Source organism: Pteronotus mesoamericanus, unplaced genomic scaffold (genome assembly GCF_021234165.1).
Source record: "Pteronotus mesoamericanus isolate MK-2021 breed Mesoamerican mustached bat unplaced genomic scaffold, CSHL_Meso_final contig_457, whole genome shotgun sequence".
Lineage (NCBI taxonomy): Eukaryota > Metazoa > Chordata > Mammalia > Chiroptera > Mormoopidae > Pteronotus > Pteronotus mesoamericanus.
The window spans coordinates 109,272-126,433 of record NW_026555168.1 but is presented as its reverse complement, the minus strand read 5'-3'; the positions used below and the strand labels follow the sequence as shown (position 1 = coordinate 126,433).

The 17,162-nt window shown below is 36.8% G+C and overlaps 1 protein-coding gene and 1 pseudogene across 2 annotated transcripts in view; both read left to right on the top strand.

The window, feature by feature from the left end:
- Positions 1 to 352: 352 nt before the first annotated feature.
- The window catches only part of SLC36A4 (solute carrier family 36 member 4), a 48,736-nt gene continuing 31,926 nt past the window's right edge, over positions 353 to 17,162 (top strand). Inside the window, exons 1-3 of one of the 2 annotated variants that reach the window (XM_054577695.1) lie at positions 353 to 532; positions 15,046 to 15,169; positions 16,264 to 16,354. In XM_054577695.1, the coding sequence (XP_054433670.1) occupies positions 481 to 532; positions 15,046 to 15,169; positions 16,264 to 16,354 (267 nt within the window). In that variant the 5' untranslated portion in view covers positions 353 to 480. Of the gene's footprint in view, positions 533 to 15,045; positions 15,170 to 16,263; positions 16,355 to 17,162 lie in introns of those variants that run through there. The other variant, XM_054577696.1, reaches the window with a different exon arrangement.
- Positions 9,578 to 13,369, top strand: LOC129074005 (eukaryotic translation initiation factor 2A-like; annotated as a pseudogene).

Sequence of the window (17,162 nt, the reverse complement as noted above, 5' to 3'; positions counted from 1 at the left end):
ACCAAGGAGTAGTCAACCCCAACAGGGATAGGGGCAAATCCCCTCCTACTTTGTATTCTCCAAGGTTTCTTATGAAATGCTAAAGCCTTGCAAATACATGGGCTCCTCAAATTTAAGTTCGTGGTCATCTTTAAAGACTCCCCTCTCCTCCAACTTCCAGTTGTCTCCAAACGCCCCTGTTCTTCCGTTATTCCGCCTTTCGCCCGCCTTGCCTCCCCTCACTCGGGTATGCTACCTTGGGGCCCTTCGCTGACAGCTGACTCCAAACACCAACCAGGAGAGCCCCTCGCGCCCCAGCTCCTGGGCCGGGCCGGCCCGCCCCCCTGCGCATGCTCCTCAGCGAGCAGGCGGGGAGCGTCGCAGGCAGAGGCGGGCGCAGGGCGTAGGTCTGTTCGGTTGCGGAGATCTCGGCCTGAAGCCCGCCACGCAGAGGCAGGAAAGCGAGCACCGGGGCGGCGGCGTCCTGGAGACCCCAGAGAGATGGAAGCGGCGGCGCCGGCGGCGGTCGAGTCGGCAGGGCACGAGGAGCTAGGTGGGTGCTGCGGGCGGAGAGGGGCGCTGGCCGACCTAGTGCGCGGTGCGCGTCCGTGGGATGCGCCGGGGCTCCTGGCCTGCACTTGGCCTTGGCCGTGGGGGCGAGTGCGGGAGCCCGGGCAGCCTCCGACCCTGCCCCACGCGCCTGTCCGGGGCGCATCCGGGTTCAGGTTGCTAGTCCTTAGACAGGGAGAGAAGCCGTTTTTTGTTTTTGTTTTTGTTTTTTTTTTGTTTTTTGTTTGTTTGTTTTTGGCAGGGCTCTTGGTATTGCGGGTCTGGCACGGGTTTGAATTTATAACCCAGCAAGGCACACCTCCCAGGGACATATGGGATGAGCTGACGTTTGCGAGGTGACTGACGTGGATGTCAGGACCTACAAAAGGCGTTAAAATGGGCGTGTGTGTGTGTGTGTAGGGGGGTGGTCAATGAAGCGAAGACTTGAACCTCTGTAGGTTTAAGAAGAGATTTTTATTTGGGCCCATCGGAGAATATTTCCGGAGAGCAGAGTTCCAAGAAGGCTTGATAGTGCTCTAACTTTAGGCGAGTGAGGAGATATTTATATAGGCAGAAAGGCAGAGAAAAATACAGCTATGCATTAGCAGTTTTAGTTACATACACTCAAGGATTAACAGTTTTATATCAGGTGAGCAGAATACACAGATAAGGTAGGGCCACCAAGTGCCTGTAGTCAGGCGTCATGAGAAGCATTTATTTTTGCATTTTTTTTTTTGAGGCTGGAGAAAGAATAGCCACTTCCTCCTATAGTAATTTGTTGTTTTAATTGGAACTATACGTGGCTAGCCTACGAAAGGCCTTGATTAGGAATTTACTGTGTTCCCTTGGTTACTGATCCAGTTGGAGCAGCTGCTTAAGACACCATTTCCTTTCTCAGTGTCTGTATTTGGGTGTGTGTATTGGGGGTGTGGTGCACTGTGTGTACACATTAAAGGCAAGCCAGGGAATGTAAACCATTGTTATGGTTTCTTGCTGTCAAAAGGAAAACAAAAGTGAGGAACAGGGTAGTAATACTATTGTTTCCCCCATTTATTTGCATTATATTTAGGAATATTTTTAATTTGATGTTAAGTGATTAAAAAAGTTGAACCTTAAAGAAATACTTTATTATAGTTACTAATTGGTTGGCATTCCTGTAATAATGTGCAGGTCACTTTAATTTGATTTCTTTTAAGTCATATAATGGTAGAAATAAACTCAGCATTTTATTGAATGTTTACTGGGAGTCACACAGTGTACTAAGTAAGTGTTTTACATATACATTGTCTCCTTTAATACTCACAGTAATGGGGTGAGGAAGGTGCAACTATTATCCCCATTTTATAGATACTATAATTTAAGCTTGTTAATGGCAGACCCAGATATGAACCTAGGTTTATCTGACCTTTATTTTTCCTTTTTTTCCTTTTTTATTGAATTTATTGGGGTGACACAGGTTAACAAAATTGTAAAGGTTTCAGGTATGCAATTCTACAATATTTTCTGACTGCTTTAATTCATTAATAACTTGTCCAGGTAAGGATGTAGGGAAAGGAGCATTCTCATGCATTGCTGGTAAGAGCAGTAGAATATATTTATTCTTAACAATGCACACTTCCTTTGATCCAACAATTCTACATCTATAAATATTTCCCAAAGAAATAAGTCATGTAACAAATACTTATATCAAGAGATATTCATTACATTATTTATAATAGAGAAAAACTGGTAACTATCTAAATGTTCAGTTAAAGAAAATTGTTTAGGTAAGTTGTGGTAGGGCAATATAGCCATGTACTGAATAGCCATTAAAAGTGATATGGAAAGATATTCACTATATACATTTTTATTAATGGGGAAAAAAAGGTTCCAGATTATTTTAATTTTGAAAAAAGTTATGTCTGTTCATTAATTCAACACATTTATTGAGCTGCTCCTCTATGCCAGACACTGTTGTAGGCACGTGGGATGCTTTCATGAACAAAACAGAGCAAGATTCCTGTTCTCATGGAGCTTATATTCTAGTAAGAGGAAGCAGACAATAATCAGTTAATTATATAGTACATTAGGTGAAAAGTGCTATGGGGAAAAAAAAGAGCCAAGTAAGGGAAATCAGGAATGCGGGTGGGGGCAGGATAGTTTATAACATTTTATAAAGCGGTCAGGATATATCTTATTGAAAAGGTGAGATTTGAGTAAAGACTTGGACGAGGTGAGGTAATGAATCAAGTGGATATCTGGGGAAAAACCATTCTAAACAGAAAGAACACCTAGAGTCAAAAGAGAAGTATGAAGGAGGCCAAGGTAGCTGAAGCAGAAGGATTAAGGTGGTGATGAGGCCAGATTATGTGGGATCTTGAAGGTCATGTAAAGACTATGGCTTTTACTCTGAGAGAATGGGGAACCAAGCAGGGTTTCAGCAGAAGAGTGACATGACCTTACTTAAATTCTAAGAGGGTTGCACTGGCTGCTGTGTGAAGAATAGACCATAAGGGGCAAAAGTAGGAGCAGAAGGGTACTTCAGCAGCTCAAGAAAGAGATTTTCATGCCCTTCATAATGGTATGGGAGAGAAATAGCAGGACCGTGGATATATTTTGAAAGTAGAACCAGAATGATTTTCTGACAGATTGGATGAGAGACAAGGAATTTTGATCAACTAAGATGCTATAGTGGTTTTATAATATTCTTTGATGTTTCTCTCTTCATGAGGGGGAACTTAATTTACTTCCCTTTGAATTGTCGGCTGAATTTAACTTGCTCCTAAAGAGTAGATTATGGTGGAAGTGAACATGTGTGACTTCACAGCTAGATCCTAATTGGCATTGGGCCTTGCTTTCTCTCTCTTGGATTCACCCCCTTGGGAGGAGGCCAGCTACCATGCTGTAAGCAGCCATAAAGAAGAGTCCATGTTATATGGAACTGAGGCTTCCTGACAACAGCCATAGATTGTTACCTAGCTGTAGAAAACCAGCATAGATGGGTTAAGCCACAGGAGGAGCTGTTTGGGTGGTCATCAGGAAGTTTAGTTTGGGAAAATGTTAAGTTTGTCATGTCTGTTAGACATGAAAGTGCAGAGGTCAGGTAGGCAATTGGATTATGTCTAGAATGAGTGTGAGTTTCTGGAAATTCAGAAGTCATTGGCTTAGTAATAGTATGTAAAGCCATGGGGCTAAATAAGAACATATGGGAGTGTGTTTGTTAATTCTCTAAAATGTTACCAGTGGTAATTTCTGGGGATGGGGGTTGTGAAGTAATTTTAATTACGAAATATTGCTTATCTACCTATTTCCTGATTTTCTACAATGACCAAATATTTCATTTACAAAAGAATTTAAATTATGTTATAAGTAGCTTAATGTCTGCATTTTATTTCATAGTCTATGGGGACCTTTGGAAGGTTTCTTGCTGTGCATATTTTCTCCACCTCAGAAATGAATAAAATAGTTACTGTTCCCATCTTATACGGATACCAGTTTATAGATTTAGGTGGCAATATTATATTATTTTAAGAAAAGGAACTTTTTTTTTTACTTTCTTTTAGTTTTTCCATTGCCAAAATATAAGTAAATGAGTATTTTTATTTTGCTGTTGTAAAGTAATGCAAATTTATTACTTTCTTCTTATTTTTTACATTTTTCAGAGAAAGACATTTTGATGTATTTCTTTTCTTTCATTTTTATTTAACTTTTTAAGACATTATTGCATGGACACCAGAAGACAACAAATGAGCCAACATTTTAAAATGCTGAAAGCAGCCCTGACGGGTGTGGCTCAGTTTTTGGCGTTGTCCCTCATAGCAAATGGTTCGATTCCTGGTCAGGACACGTCTCGGTTGCAGGTTCAGTCCCTGGTCGAGGTGTGTACGAGAGACTGTTGCCTCTCATATTGATGTTCCTCTTTCTTTCTTTCTCCCTCCCTGCTCCCCTCTCAACCACCACCACCACCACCACCACCAAAACAATTAACTGCCAACCTAGAATTCTGCATTGAGCAAAAAATAGTCTTCAAAAATAAAACAAACAAAAACATTATTGTACTCACACTGTGATTATTCAACATTTTCCCATTTTGCATATGATACACTTTTGTCTGTTTTACTCAGACTTCAAAACCATAATTTAATGTTATTGTAATACTTTATAAAGTGGATGCACCGTGTAGTTAATTTAGCAATTTCCTGATTGTTGCACATTTAGGTTGTTTTCAGATTTTTAACGTAGATAATGTTTCAGTTAACATCTTTGTGCAGAAAGCTTTTTCTCCATATACTAACTTGTCAGAAGTGAAATTACTAGGTGAAAAGGGTAAGTATTTTTAAGGTTTCAATACATATTGCAAAAATCAATGTGATTTTTGTTTCTTCTGATTAAAACTGGAAATTTAGGTTGATTTTAGGTTAGGAAATTGAGGTTGAAATAATAGTGTGAACAATATAAGATAGATACAAGCACTGCCTAATTTAAGAATGTTCCAGTTGTATGCACCAGTAATATATACATATGTATACAATGTATAATATTGACAGAAGCTAGTGTTTATTTATAATTTTTCCATTTATAAATATAAATAGGTCTAGGTAGTTTGATGTTTATTGCTTTATAGTGTTTTATTTTATAAAGTATTATTACTTCTTACCTATAGTAATCACAGAGCATTTTTCAGAGCTTCTCAGTTCAGCACTTGGCCAGAAATTACAGCAAGATATTGGAAAATAATAGATTTTATGTGTAATGTAAATTGGATTTTGTAATTTTTAATTACTATGTGTGATTTTTATTTCATATGGTTTAACGGTTAAAGTTTTTACCATGTTAGGTTTTTTAAGTTTTTGTCTCCTCTACTACTCTATGTTTCCTTCTGGCTGGCATAACATATTTTGCTTATCTTTGTATACTCAGTCTTATGCTCAGTTTATAGTTTATAAATGCTCAGAATTATTAATTATTATTAGTAAATTAATTTCTTGTCAAAGATTTACACTTTAAAATTCTGTGTAGCTTAATTTTCTTCTAACATCATTATGTAAGAAAGGGAAGAAAACTAGTGGTTATTATTTTACTATACGCCAGGGGCTAGGCTTCGTGCTTCATATACATTATCTCATTTCATTATTATAAAACCCCTGTGAAGTCGAAGTTATTACTCTCATTTTACACATGCAGAGATAGGCCCAGAAAAAATCCTGATTAAAATATAAATCAGCTCAGGTCACTGTGCACAAAACTCTCTGCTGTGGTGTTGTCTAGTATAGTAACCTTCAGCCATATGTGCATTTGAGATATGGTTTGCCCAAATTAAAATAAGCTGTAAGTGTAAAATATACACTGTTTTTCTAAGAGTATGAAAAACAGAATGTAAAATATCTTGTTAATCTCTTATGTAAATTGCATGTTGAAATGATAATACTTTAGCTATATTGGGTTAAATAAAATAGATTACCCTGTATTTTTCCATGTATAATGTGCACCCACATTTTTGTGCACATTATAAACAGGATTATTATGCCCATTATTATGTCCATGGTATGTAATCATTATACCCAAGTATAATGCGCATCCTTGTTTGTCCCTCAAAATTTGGGCAAAAATGGTGCCCATTATACATGGTAAAATACGGTATTAAAATTAGTTTCACTTGTTGCTTTTTCCCTTTTTTAAAAATGTGGTTATTAAAATTTTTAAAATTATGTTTGTGGCTCCCATTGTGTTTCTGTTGATCAGCACTATTTTAGTGGCTTTCCTGTCTCTTGGTCTACCAGGGTGTATACCATCTGTCCTTTATGATTCTCTGATCTCTTTGCCTACTGCTCTCCCCTTTCCCACTCCTCCCTAGTTACTCTGGCCTCCTTCCCACTTAAACACACCAGGCTCTCTACAGGGTTAGAGCCTTGCCTTTGTTGTTTCCATTGCCTTTATTGTTTGATTGCTCTCCCTTGAGATACCTATATTGTTCACTGTGAGCCTTTCCGTGAGTCTTTAAAATTCCACTTTCTCAGTGAGGCCTACTTTGGCTATCCTCTCTAAAATTAGTAACTTACCCTCCCAATCCCTATCTTTCTCCTTAGCACTTAACACTAGCGTGATCTGTGTTTTACCTTATTTATTGTCTCCTTCCCCCACTAGAATTTGAGATCCATGAAGGCAGGAATTTTTGTTAGTTTCAGTCATTGGTTTATTCTCAGGATATAGTACCTGACATATATTGGGGCTCCATTAATGCTCCTGAAACTGCATTGAAAATGATTACATTCTCTTTTATTGACTACATTCAGTTCGGAGGCATAGATCTTTTGTAATGACGGGCTGTTGTCAGGAGCTACTGCTGAGAGGCAATGACAGTACATTAATAGAGGCTCTCGAGAAGGGCCGAGAACCAATAAAATTTGTGGAAGAAATTGTGCCCCTGCACCAGGTCCTGTAGCGTGCTCTGCCTGCAGTGCTGATGTGCATAAAAGCCATCTTAGTCCTTGTCGCCCTTCTTACTAGCCAATCAAAAGGTAAGCTATCAGGATCTGTTGCACCAGGAAAAGCAACTCCTGTGCCTTAGTTAGCTCAGGCTGCTTTAACATAAATATACCATAAATTGGGTGGCTTATACAACAGACATTTATTTCTCACAGTTCTGAAGGTGCAGAAGTCCTAAATCAAATGCCAGCTGATTTAGTTTTTGATACGAGCCCTCTTCCTGGTTTACAGGTGGGTGTCCTCTTGCTGTGTCCACATATGCTGGAAAGAGAGAGACCTCTATGTTCTTTTTCTGATAAGGGCACTAATCCCATCATGGGTTCCGCCCTCAGGACTTTATCTAAACCTAATTATCTCTCACAGGCCCCAGCTGTCACATGGCATTTCAATGAATGAATTTTGGGGGACAGAAACAGTCAGTCCATAAAATCCTGCTAACCACTTTCATATAAACATCTTTCTGGTTTTCTACAATGGAGGTGGTTCCAGGAGAGAAAACACAGTAATTTTTCACTCTGTACCTCTCTGACAGGCAGTGAGCACTCAGAGGAATGAGCAAGCGGAGGAGGAGGAGGAGGTGACAGTGTGAAATAATCAAGGGAAGGGCATGGTGGAGGTGACCGTATTACGTGATCACATTTCTTCCTTAACATGCTGCTTTTCTTTCATCCATTTTTTCATTCATTTGTTTCAAGTATTGAGGACACAGTGGTAGGCAAGTCAGACATCCTCCTTGTCAGTTAGAGAATATGTACAAGTAAAATGGACCATTATAACACCATGTGTCAAGCTCTGCAGTAGGGAGGTTGTATGGTGCTATGGAAACACGTGGGAGAGAGACTTAAGCCCAACTTTGGGTCAAGGAACACGGAAGGATGAGTAAGTAATATAGTGGTTCGATAAAGTAGGAAGGAAAGAAGAGGGGTATGAGAGAACAGAGTGTGATTCAGGAGGAAATAGTATATGTAAAGGCCAGAAGCAAGAGAAAGGGAGAATGGCCTGTGAACTTGAAGACAGCCATCTATAAGCCAGGAACAGATCCTCCTCTCCTTACCCCTCAGAAGGAACCAACACTGTCAACACCTTGATTTTGGACTTCTAGCCTCTAGGACTGTGAGAAAATAAATTTCTGTTTTTCAAGCCACCTACTTTGTAGTACTTTGTTATCAAAGCTCTAGCACACTAATAACAATGGTTTGACAGCATAGCACACTTTGTATAGAGTATAACAGAAAAGGATATAGAATCTGTTAAAACAAAGCATGACCATATGAGCGGGGACCCAAAAAATCAAATTTATTTATAAAAAACTGTGTATTTATTCTTACATATTTAAATTTCAGCCACCTTCAGAGTACTCTCTATTTGATGTAATACGCCTATTGAGACTTTTTTTTTCCACTGCTCAAAGCAGTTTTTGAACTTGATTTTGAGGCCTCTTAGTGCATCTGGTGAAACAGTTCCTTTTGAGGACTTTTTTCTTCCGGGAAAACGAAAGGTGAGACGGGGTGAACAGGAGGGTGGAACACAAGGGTCATCCCATTTTTGGTCAAAAACTGCCGAAAACTCAGTCCACTGTGGGCAGGTGCACTCATAAATCACCCACCATGAAATGGGCAAATGTGTTGAAAGTCTTCAAAAAAATTTACTGAAACCGAACGTGGCCTCTCACAACAATGCCAGCTGGTACATTGATACAGAAGGGTTCCTAAAATACTCACCTAGTGTGTGGAGCCTGTACTACAAGGGGCCATCCTCTAGAAGATAATTGGGGTTTTTTGGGGGGCCCTCCTCATACATTGGTTTTTCAATCTGTTGATTTTTTTCTTCTTTTTTTGCTGTGCTAAAACTTTTTATTTTGATGTAGTCCCACTTACCTATTTTTTGCTTTTGTTGCCAATGCTGTTGGTGTCATAGATTTGAAATCATTGCCAAAACCAATGTCTGAATGTTTCCCTCTGATTTCTTGTAGGAGTTTTACAGTTTCAAGTTTTACATTTAAGTCTTTATTACATTTTAAGTTGATTTTTGTTGGTAAGATAAAACTCCAGTTTCATTCTTTTGCATATGTATATACAATTTTCCCAATCATCTGTTAAAGATACTATTTTTTCCCCATTGTGTGTTCTTGGCACCCTTGTCGCCGATCAGTTGACCATGTTTGCTTAGATTTATTTCTGGGCACTCTCTTGTGTCCCGTTGGTCTATGTGTCTATCTTTATGCCAGTATTAGACCTCAAATAGCCAAAACCATCTTGAAAAAAAAACAAAGCTGATCACATATCCTGATTTCAAAATATATTACAAAGCTAAAGCATCTTCTAACATCTTAAAGCATAACTTTACTCTTAGGAAAAATTGTTGTGCTGACTTCAAGTTAGCACTGGTATAATGGTGACCTAAATCCTTGTCTCTCCACATATTCTCCCCTCAAACCTGTTAATTCAACAAGTAGCACAAGTAAGCCCATTTACAAAAGTATTCTTTAAGCATTACTAGGAGACCAAGGATTCTATAAACTTCACATTATCTATGAGTAGAAAAATAAATAGATTGCAAGCAGAGTTCTGTTACTGCTGCAAGCATGAAGAGTGAGAAGGTAGGGCTTCAAAATCTCTGCAGTAAAGAGGAGAAGGGAGCAGGGACTTTGGAAAAAGCACAGTGAAAATCTACTTCAGAATGAGAATGTTTAAACTAAAGTGTTAAAAGTCTAAATAAAAAGGTCTGGAAGCTGTAATTCACAGCACCAAGTACAGGGAAGGAATAGACAGGGCAGCCTTGGCAAAACATTGCTTCTGGAGGAAGAGAGAAAAAAGTCAGTGGAGAAGACCCTCAGAGACACAGAGTGATGAGAAAGAAAAAAGAAATGGGGGGAAACAGAAGATTCTGCAAAAATGAAAGAGGACCAGAAGACATGCTAGTTACTCCCGATAGCCACCTAGTAAGTCAGTATCATTCATTAAATAAACTAACTTCACTATATTGACAGGACAGAACAATATCCAACTAGGATCTCTGTCCATGAAATGCCTAGCAATAGGAAAAACCATAAGTAAAGAATAAATTACAAGGTATCCAAGGGAGAATATATTAAAATGAAAATTTAATAGGAGCCGTGGGATTTCAAAGAAGAATTTAAATGAGGTAAGAAAGACATCAAAAGGGTCAGAGAGAAAGTGGTTGAAATGGAAGATAGGCAAAGACAACCCAACACACAACCTCTAAAGAAGAAAATCAAAATATTTAAATTAAGCAAATATTTAAAGCTATAACCCAAGAAAATTTTCCATAAATAAGAGAAAAAAATCTAAATTTACATACCAGAAAGGCCCACTGTGTCTCTGGGAAAATTGACTCAGCACACTCAACCTGAAGATACAATCTTCAGGCCCTCAAGCAAAAAGAACAAATTATAATGACTGAGAAAATTAGTCTGGCATCAGACTTCTCAAGAGTAGCATACAAAGCAAGGAAAGAGTGGAGGAGCATTTTCAAGAAACTCAAGAATAGAACGTGTGCATCAAAGATGATATATCATGCTGTCCATTGTATCAAGGCTGGAGAAAAATAGTTTAAAACAGGCAAAAACTCAGGGAGTACTGTGCACATAAACCCTTCCTGAGAAATCTGTTGGGTTGGCCAAAAAGTCTGTATAGTTTTTTTCCATAAAATAAAAGACATGTTTTTCATTTTCACCAGTAACTTTATTGATTTGGATATTTTGAGTATGTTGACCATCTCCTACATGGATGGCACAGTTTTGATTGTTCTCAGTTAATGTCTTGATTTGATTGCTATCAACTTCAACAGGCCTGCCCTACTGTGGAGAAATCTGCAACACAAAACTTTGCAAACCACTTTTGACACGTTCAGTCAGTCACAGCACCTTCTCCATAACACCGCAAAAATCTGTTTTTTTGTGTTTCGGTTGCATTTTTACTTTTCTTGAAGTAATAAAGCATAACATGCTGAAAATGTTATGTAGTTTCTTCTATCTTCAATATTAAAATGGCTATACAAAAATTCACCAGTTTTGGTAAGTTTTTTAAAAAAATGTATGCTGGTACGACAGCTGTCACAATACTGCCTGACAAAATTATTTCAAATGAAGTTAAAGACAACTAAGTGCTACTAGAGCCATTTTATGGAAAAAAGAAAAACAAATGAACTTTCTGGCCAACCCAGTACTACAGCAGTGATTCTCAAAGTGTGGTCCATAGACCAGCATCATCAGAATCACCTGGGAACTTGTTAGAAATGCGTATTTTCTCAGGCCCACCTCAGCCCTGCTGAATCAGAAGCTTTGGGGCAGAGTACATCACTCTGTGTTTTAGCAAGCCTTGCAGGTCATTCTGATGCAAATCCTACAAAAGGATGAACCTCTTCCAGCCAAGGGATGACTGAGGAAACTGGCAGAGGACTGATAGCAAACATTTAATATATTGATTGTATCTGTAAGTCTGAGACACGCATGGGGACATGATTGGGAAAACAGTGTGTAAAGCATCATATATATTGCCAAAGTAGAAAGAATGCAAGTAAGAAATGAGGGAGTAAGAGACAGAGAATGGCAGAAGTAGAATAAGACCATTAATTGTTGCATAGGTGATGGATACCATTTAAAACTGACAAGCTTTTTCCAGGACGAAACAATACCACGTACACCACTCCTGACAGTACAGGAAGGACTGTACCTGGTGAGTGGACCACCACATTTTACAAAAAGCACAGTGTTTCCAAAGAAGTCTGGGAACAATTGCAAAGACTGTAGCTTTAATAAGGATAAGACCTTGTTTGCCTGGGGCAATGGAGAAAAAATAAATACTATCAGTGTTACTAACAAGAGACTCCTGCACCTCTTCAGTCTCCCAAAGGCGGTTTGCCTTGTGTTCTTGCCCAAAATACTGTCCTGGCAATGTGGCAGCCTTACACTACTTTCAAAGATGGCACAGCTGGGATTCCCAACTTTGTGATGTGGAAACTGGGACATTGTCTTTAAGTCAGAAAAAAATATGCAAAATTGGTGTCCATCCTGATCAGAATATGAAACTATTTGTGCCCAAAATGTTAACATTGAAGTTCACTTCTTTGAAAACAGTAATTTCAATACAATTGCAAATAAATTGCATTATCAAAAAATTATTGATTATCTGGATCCCCCAGCCACACAAGGTGGCTGTCCAGGTTCCAGGAAGTAAGGGTGCAGCTTCGTTTGTTAGACTGTATCAGTATCCCAGCTCTGATGGGCTCATACAGCTTTAGCCAAAAAAGGTCTCTGAGGTGGATAAGGTTACAATGCTATGGAATAAAAATATCTGCTGTGTTGGTAACAGCTAGTGCAGATGTTGTTGACAAGACTGGAACTTCCTACAATGAATAATAAATGCTGTACTACGTTGCAGCAAACAGAGAAGTGCTATAGTGCAATTAACCAAAAAATGGCCTGATTTATGATGTAGTTTGGAATTTTAATTCTACTGAGTTTGGTGCTGTTTTTTATTTTATGCCTGCCAACGTGGCAATTTTTAACTTAGAGTGTGACCCTGTGTTTGACTTTGGAACTAGTCCTCATAATGCAGCCTGCTATAGTCCTCATGGGCATATTATTAGTACTGGCTGGATTTGGAAATCTGAGGAGACAAATCAAAGTGTGGAATGTTAAAAACTACAAACTTATTTCTAAACTAGTGGCCTTTGATTCTCTGTATTACAGTTGATGCCCAGATGGTGAGCATGTTTTAACAGCCTTTTGTGTTCCCAGGTTATGTGTTCGTAATAGACACAAAGTCTGGAATTATACTCACTCTGTCTTGCAGAAGTATGATATTCCATCACATGTAGAATTATGACTTGTTTCTTGGCACCTATTTTTCGATGGAATATCTCCAGCAAAAGCAGTAACTTACCATGCAGTTCATGGTAAGTCAAGTGACATACTCAATGAAGAGTGTAAAGTTACAACAGCTTATAGGCTCCCAGCTTTAAAAAATGAACCAATCACCAATTCTAAACTGCAGGAGGAGCCACCTCAGAATATGAAACCATAATCAGGAAATGGTAAACCATTATCAAAAACAGCCCTTAAAATTTAAAGGTAAGATTAAGCTGAGAAAGCTGCAAAGCGGGAAGCAAGAAGTGATGAGTCCAGATTTGGCACCTACTCCGGCCCCACAGAGCATAGCACAAAATACTCCCAGTCAACTTTTGAAGACCTTGAGATAGACAAAAAAAATCTGAAACCTGAAGAAGAAACTGAAAGCAGTTGAACAATTGAAGGAACAAGCAAACAGCTAGGAAAAAAAAAAACTGGTTGGAGAAAATTCAAAAAAAGAAAGCCCTTCTCTCGGAGCTGCAATATTTGGATTTGGATATTTAAAGATTCACAGAAAATAAGTTGGTTACCAGAAATCAGTGCAAACACATCTTCTATTAAGTTCACTGGTGTATCTTGAATATCCATGTGCCCACATTAATGTTCATCTATAATTTTAAGCACTTATTCAAGATTCTGTATATGTGTGAAATTATTTAATGCTTATTAAGTTGATTTTAGCATCCTGCATCCTATATCATGTGATGTAAAATAGACCCATGAATTTTTAGCCAGCTTGGCAGATTGAAAGACAAATGTCATTGTTTTTTAATAGGGGACAGTAGTTACCATATTAATAAAGACATTCTAAATTTAAAAAACTGACAAACTAGACAATAAAAAATTAAGAAAAAAAGAACTGAGGCCATCATAAAAGCCATAATGACATAAGTGACAAGAGTAATAACTCAACTAAATGTAGTACTTTGATCCTGCACTGAAAAAACTATGAAGAGAACTATATTGGCACAATTGAGAAATTGGAATATGGAATGTAGATTAAATAAAAGTAGTGCATCAGTATTAAATTACCTAAATTAACTGTAATGTGAATATTCAAGAAAATACTTTTGTTATTAGGGAATACATAGGGTAAAGTGGCATGATATATGTAACCTATTCTCCAGTAGTTTATAAAAAGTGATAAACATTTGAGAGAGAAAAAGCAAATGTGGCAAAATGTTAAAAATTGGTGAGTCTGTAAAGGATACATAGAAGTTTTTTTGTACTATTCTTTTTTAATACATTGTGATAAATCTTTTTTTTAAAGATTTTTTAAAATTTATTTTTAGAGAAGGGGTAAGGGAGGGAGAAAGAGAGGGAGAGAACATCAGTCAGCTGGGGACTGAACCTCAAACCCAGGCGTGTGCCCTGACGGTGCATCGAAGAGGCAACCTTTCGCCTTGCAGAGGACACCCAACCTACTGAGCCACACTGGTCAGGGCTTTTGTACTGTTCCTGAAAAATTAAAGTAAATTTGAAATTATTCCAAAATAAAAAGTTATATATCAATCATTTATTCTCAACTAGATCATTTAGGCTGTTCCAGCTCCCTGTTTTATAGGTTTATTGTATTTGAATGGAATAAACTTTCATGTCTTTAAAATATCCTGTACTTCAGACTTCGCTAATGCATACCAGTCATCTCAATAAATCTGAATTTAGTGAATTTTACTAGAACAAGACAGACACTGATGGCTGGTGTTATCTTTCTTCCTCACAGAAGCAAAATCATGCTAGAAATTGATAAAGAAAATTTTGATACTAAAATGTTAATGATTGGAATAGCTTTATAATTTAAATATTTAAAAATACAATTATTACTTATTTATTCAATGTATAGTATGATTTGAAGCTAATGAGGTAAAAATTCATTTGATTATTTCTTTGCATTTCTTATCCCATAATTCTATGATCATTTACTGTAAACCTCATGCAGACAAAGCAGAAAAAATTTACCTTTCACTTTGCTCTGCTTAGTCCAAACAGAATATCCAGGAAATAAATCTAGTTGTTTCTTTTTAAGAATACTGAAACTCGGGGTATTAATGTGAATTAATATAGGGTAGAAGTAGCAAAGATGAGCGCCAGTGCTATGTACTACTTAAAAAAATTAATTTATACTTGCCAGAACCTATTTTTTAAAATAATAGTGAAGTACTTTGTTTTTCTCTTTGAAGATATGGATGTAATGATGCCCTTAATAAATGAGCAGAATTTTGATGGGACATCAGACGAAGAACATGAGCAAGAGCTCCTACCTGTTCAGAAGCATTACCAACTTGATGATCAGGGGGGTATTTCGTAAGTGTTACGGTTTATGTTTCCTTTTTTTTTTCATTTAGTAAACATTGTATGATCATTTTCTACTGGTGAGGCACTTTACTAGGTACTACAAAAGACACAAATGAAAGACATAGTCCCTGCCCTCAAGGTGTTTATAGTCTATTTGGGAAAAAAGAAATACAGCTAGATTACAGAGCAGTATATAGGAATTACTACAATGATGATATATTTCAAATGCTTGAAGGGAGATCTGACTGAGAAGAATAGAAATTTTAAGATATGTTGCTTCTGAAGTGGATAGAAGTTAGACAGTGGGAGGTAGGTAGTAAACCCTTCTTTATGCAATGGAACTTTTTTTAAACCTTTTTCATCATTTTATCATCTTTAATAGATTTGAGTAAGTCCCTATTCTAATAGTAATTTAATGATTAAGCAAAGTAACATTTTAATTGATAAGAAAATAATAGTACAAACCAAAAAATTTTAAGCAAGCATTTTTATTTCATAAATTTGAAACTTGTGCTATTCGTCCTAGTTTATTTATTTTTTTCTTGGTTAAGAGATCTCCTTCAAGTGCCTCTTGGAAACTTTTATTAGGTGAAATCCCTTAGGGAGTTCATAAAGTCTAAAAGTTAATTAGTATTATCTTACCTGATGGCACACATTGTTTTAAAACCTGTGTGTTTTTTGTTTGATTAACTTTCTCTTACACTGATCACAGATCATAGATCAAATATGTTTAGTACTATGATTATAGATGATGTCAATAAATGATGTCTTACCAGCCTAGCTTTAATCTTCAACACTGTTCTGAATATTATAGCAGCAAAGAATGAGCCAGTTATTTTTTATTACTCTAATGTGTACAAAAATAATTTACTTAAATATCTCATTTAATCTCCAAAATAACCCTCTGTATTTTATATCTAAGTGGCAAAAATGGAACTTGAACCAAATATGACCTCTGGCCCATTTAACTTGTGGTTGAATGGAAATGTTGATTCCTTGCCTGGATTAATTTTCAAGTTACCTCCTAATGCTAAAATCATGATGGTGTGATTTTAATAGCTTTTCTTCTAAGATGTTTAAATCTTACAACTTTTATTTTTCAGATTTTTACAAACTCTTATGCATCTTCTTAAAGGAAATATTGGAACTGGCCTTTTAGGACTTCCATTGGCAATAAAGAATGCAGGCATAGTGGTAAGACTCTCTAGTTAAGATACCATTGTCAGCCTTAATGTACAGAAAAAATCACCACAGATTATTATCTGGCCTTGTCAACTAAAATATGGTCAGGTGACAATTAGGAATCATTTAGCCATCATATTGATAAAGTTATGTGAACTATGATAATAGTATCTAACAAAAAAATGACAGTTATTTACTTTTTTCCTACCTAATTAATATGTATTATTTGACGGAAAGATCCTAAAATAGTATTTGATTTTTTTCAGGTATTTTTATATCTTATTATTATTGGATTTTCAGGGATGTAAGCAGTGTACTCATATTAGCAAATACATTTATAGAACAGATCATTTGTATTAGTGAAATTTTATAGTTTTTTCGATTCAGAGTAAAACACATAATTTTCAGGTTTAAAGAACAATAGTAAAAAAAAGAATAATATTTTTTGAAAACAAATATTTAAAGTATTGTTAGAACCAATTATAATTACAGCGAATCTAGATAGGGGAGAATTCACCTATGAAGTAATGAGATTATATTTAATCTTTTTTAAATGATGAGTTTTCTAAGAAACAGTTTTAATTATCATCTTTCTCTGTATTTGACTTTGTCCATCCTTATCTAGAGAAACTTAACAATTTCTGATTATAAAATAAACTTTGGCAATATTTTGTCTGTGTCTCAATAATCCAGGAATAACTTTAATTATAGTAATAAATACTTGAAATTTGTTTTGTACTACTTTTTCAAATAATTATCTTCTAGACACATTTTGTCACACATAGTGTTAAACCGGCAAACTATAGAAGTGGATTGTCCA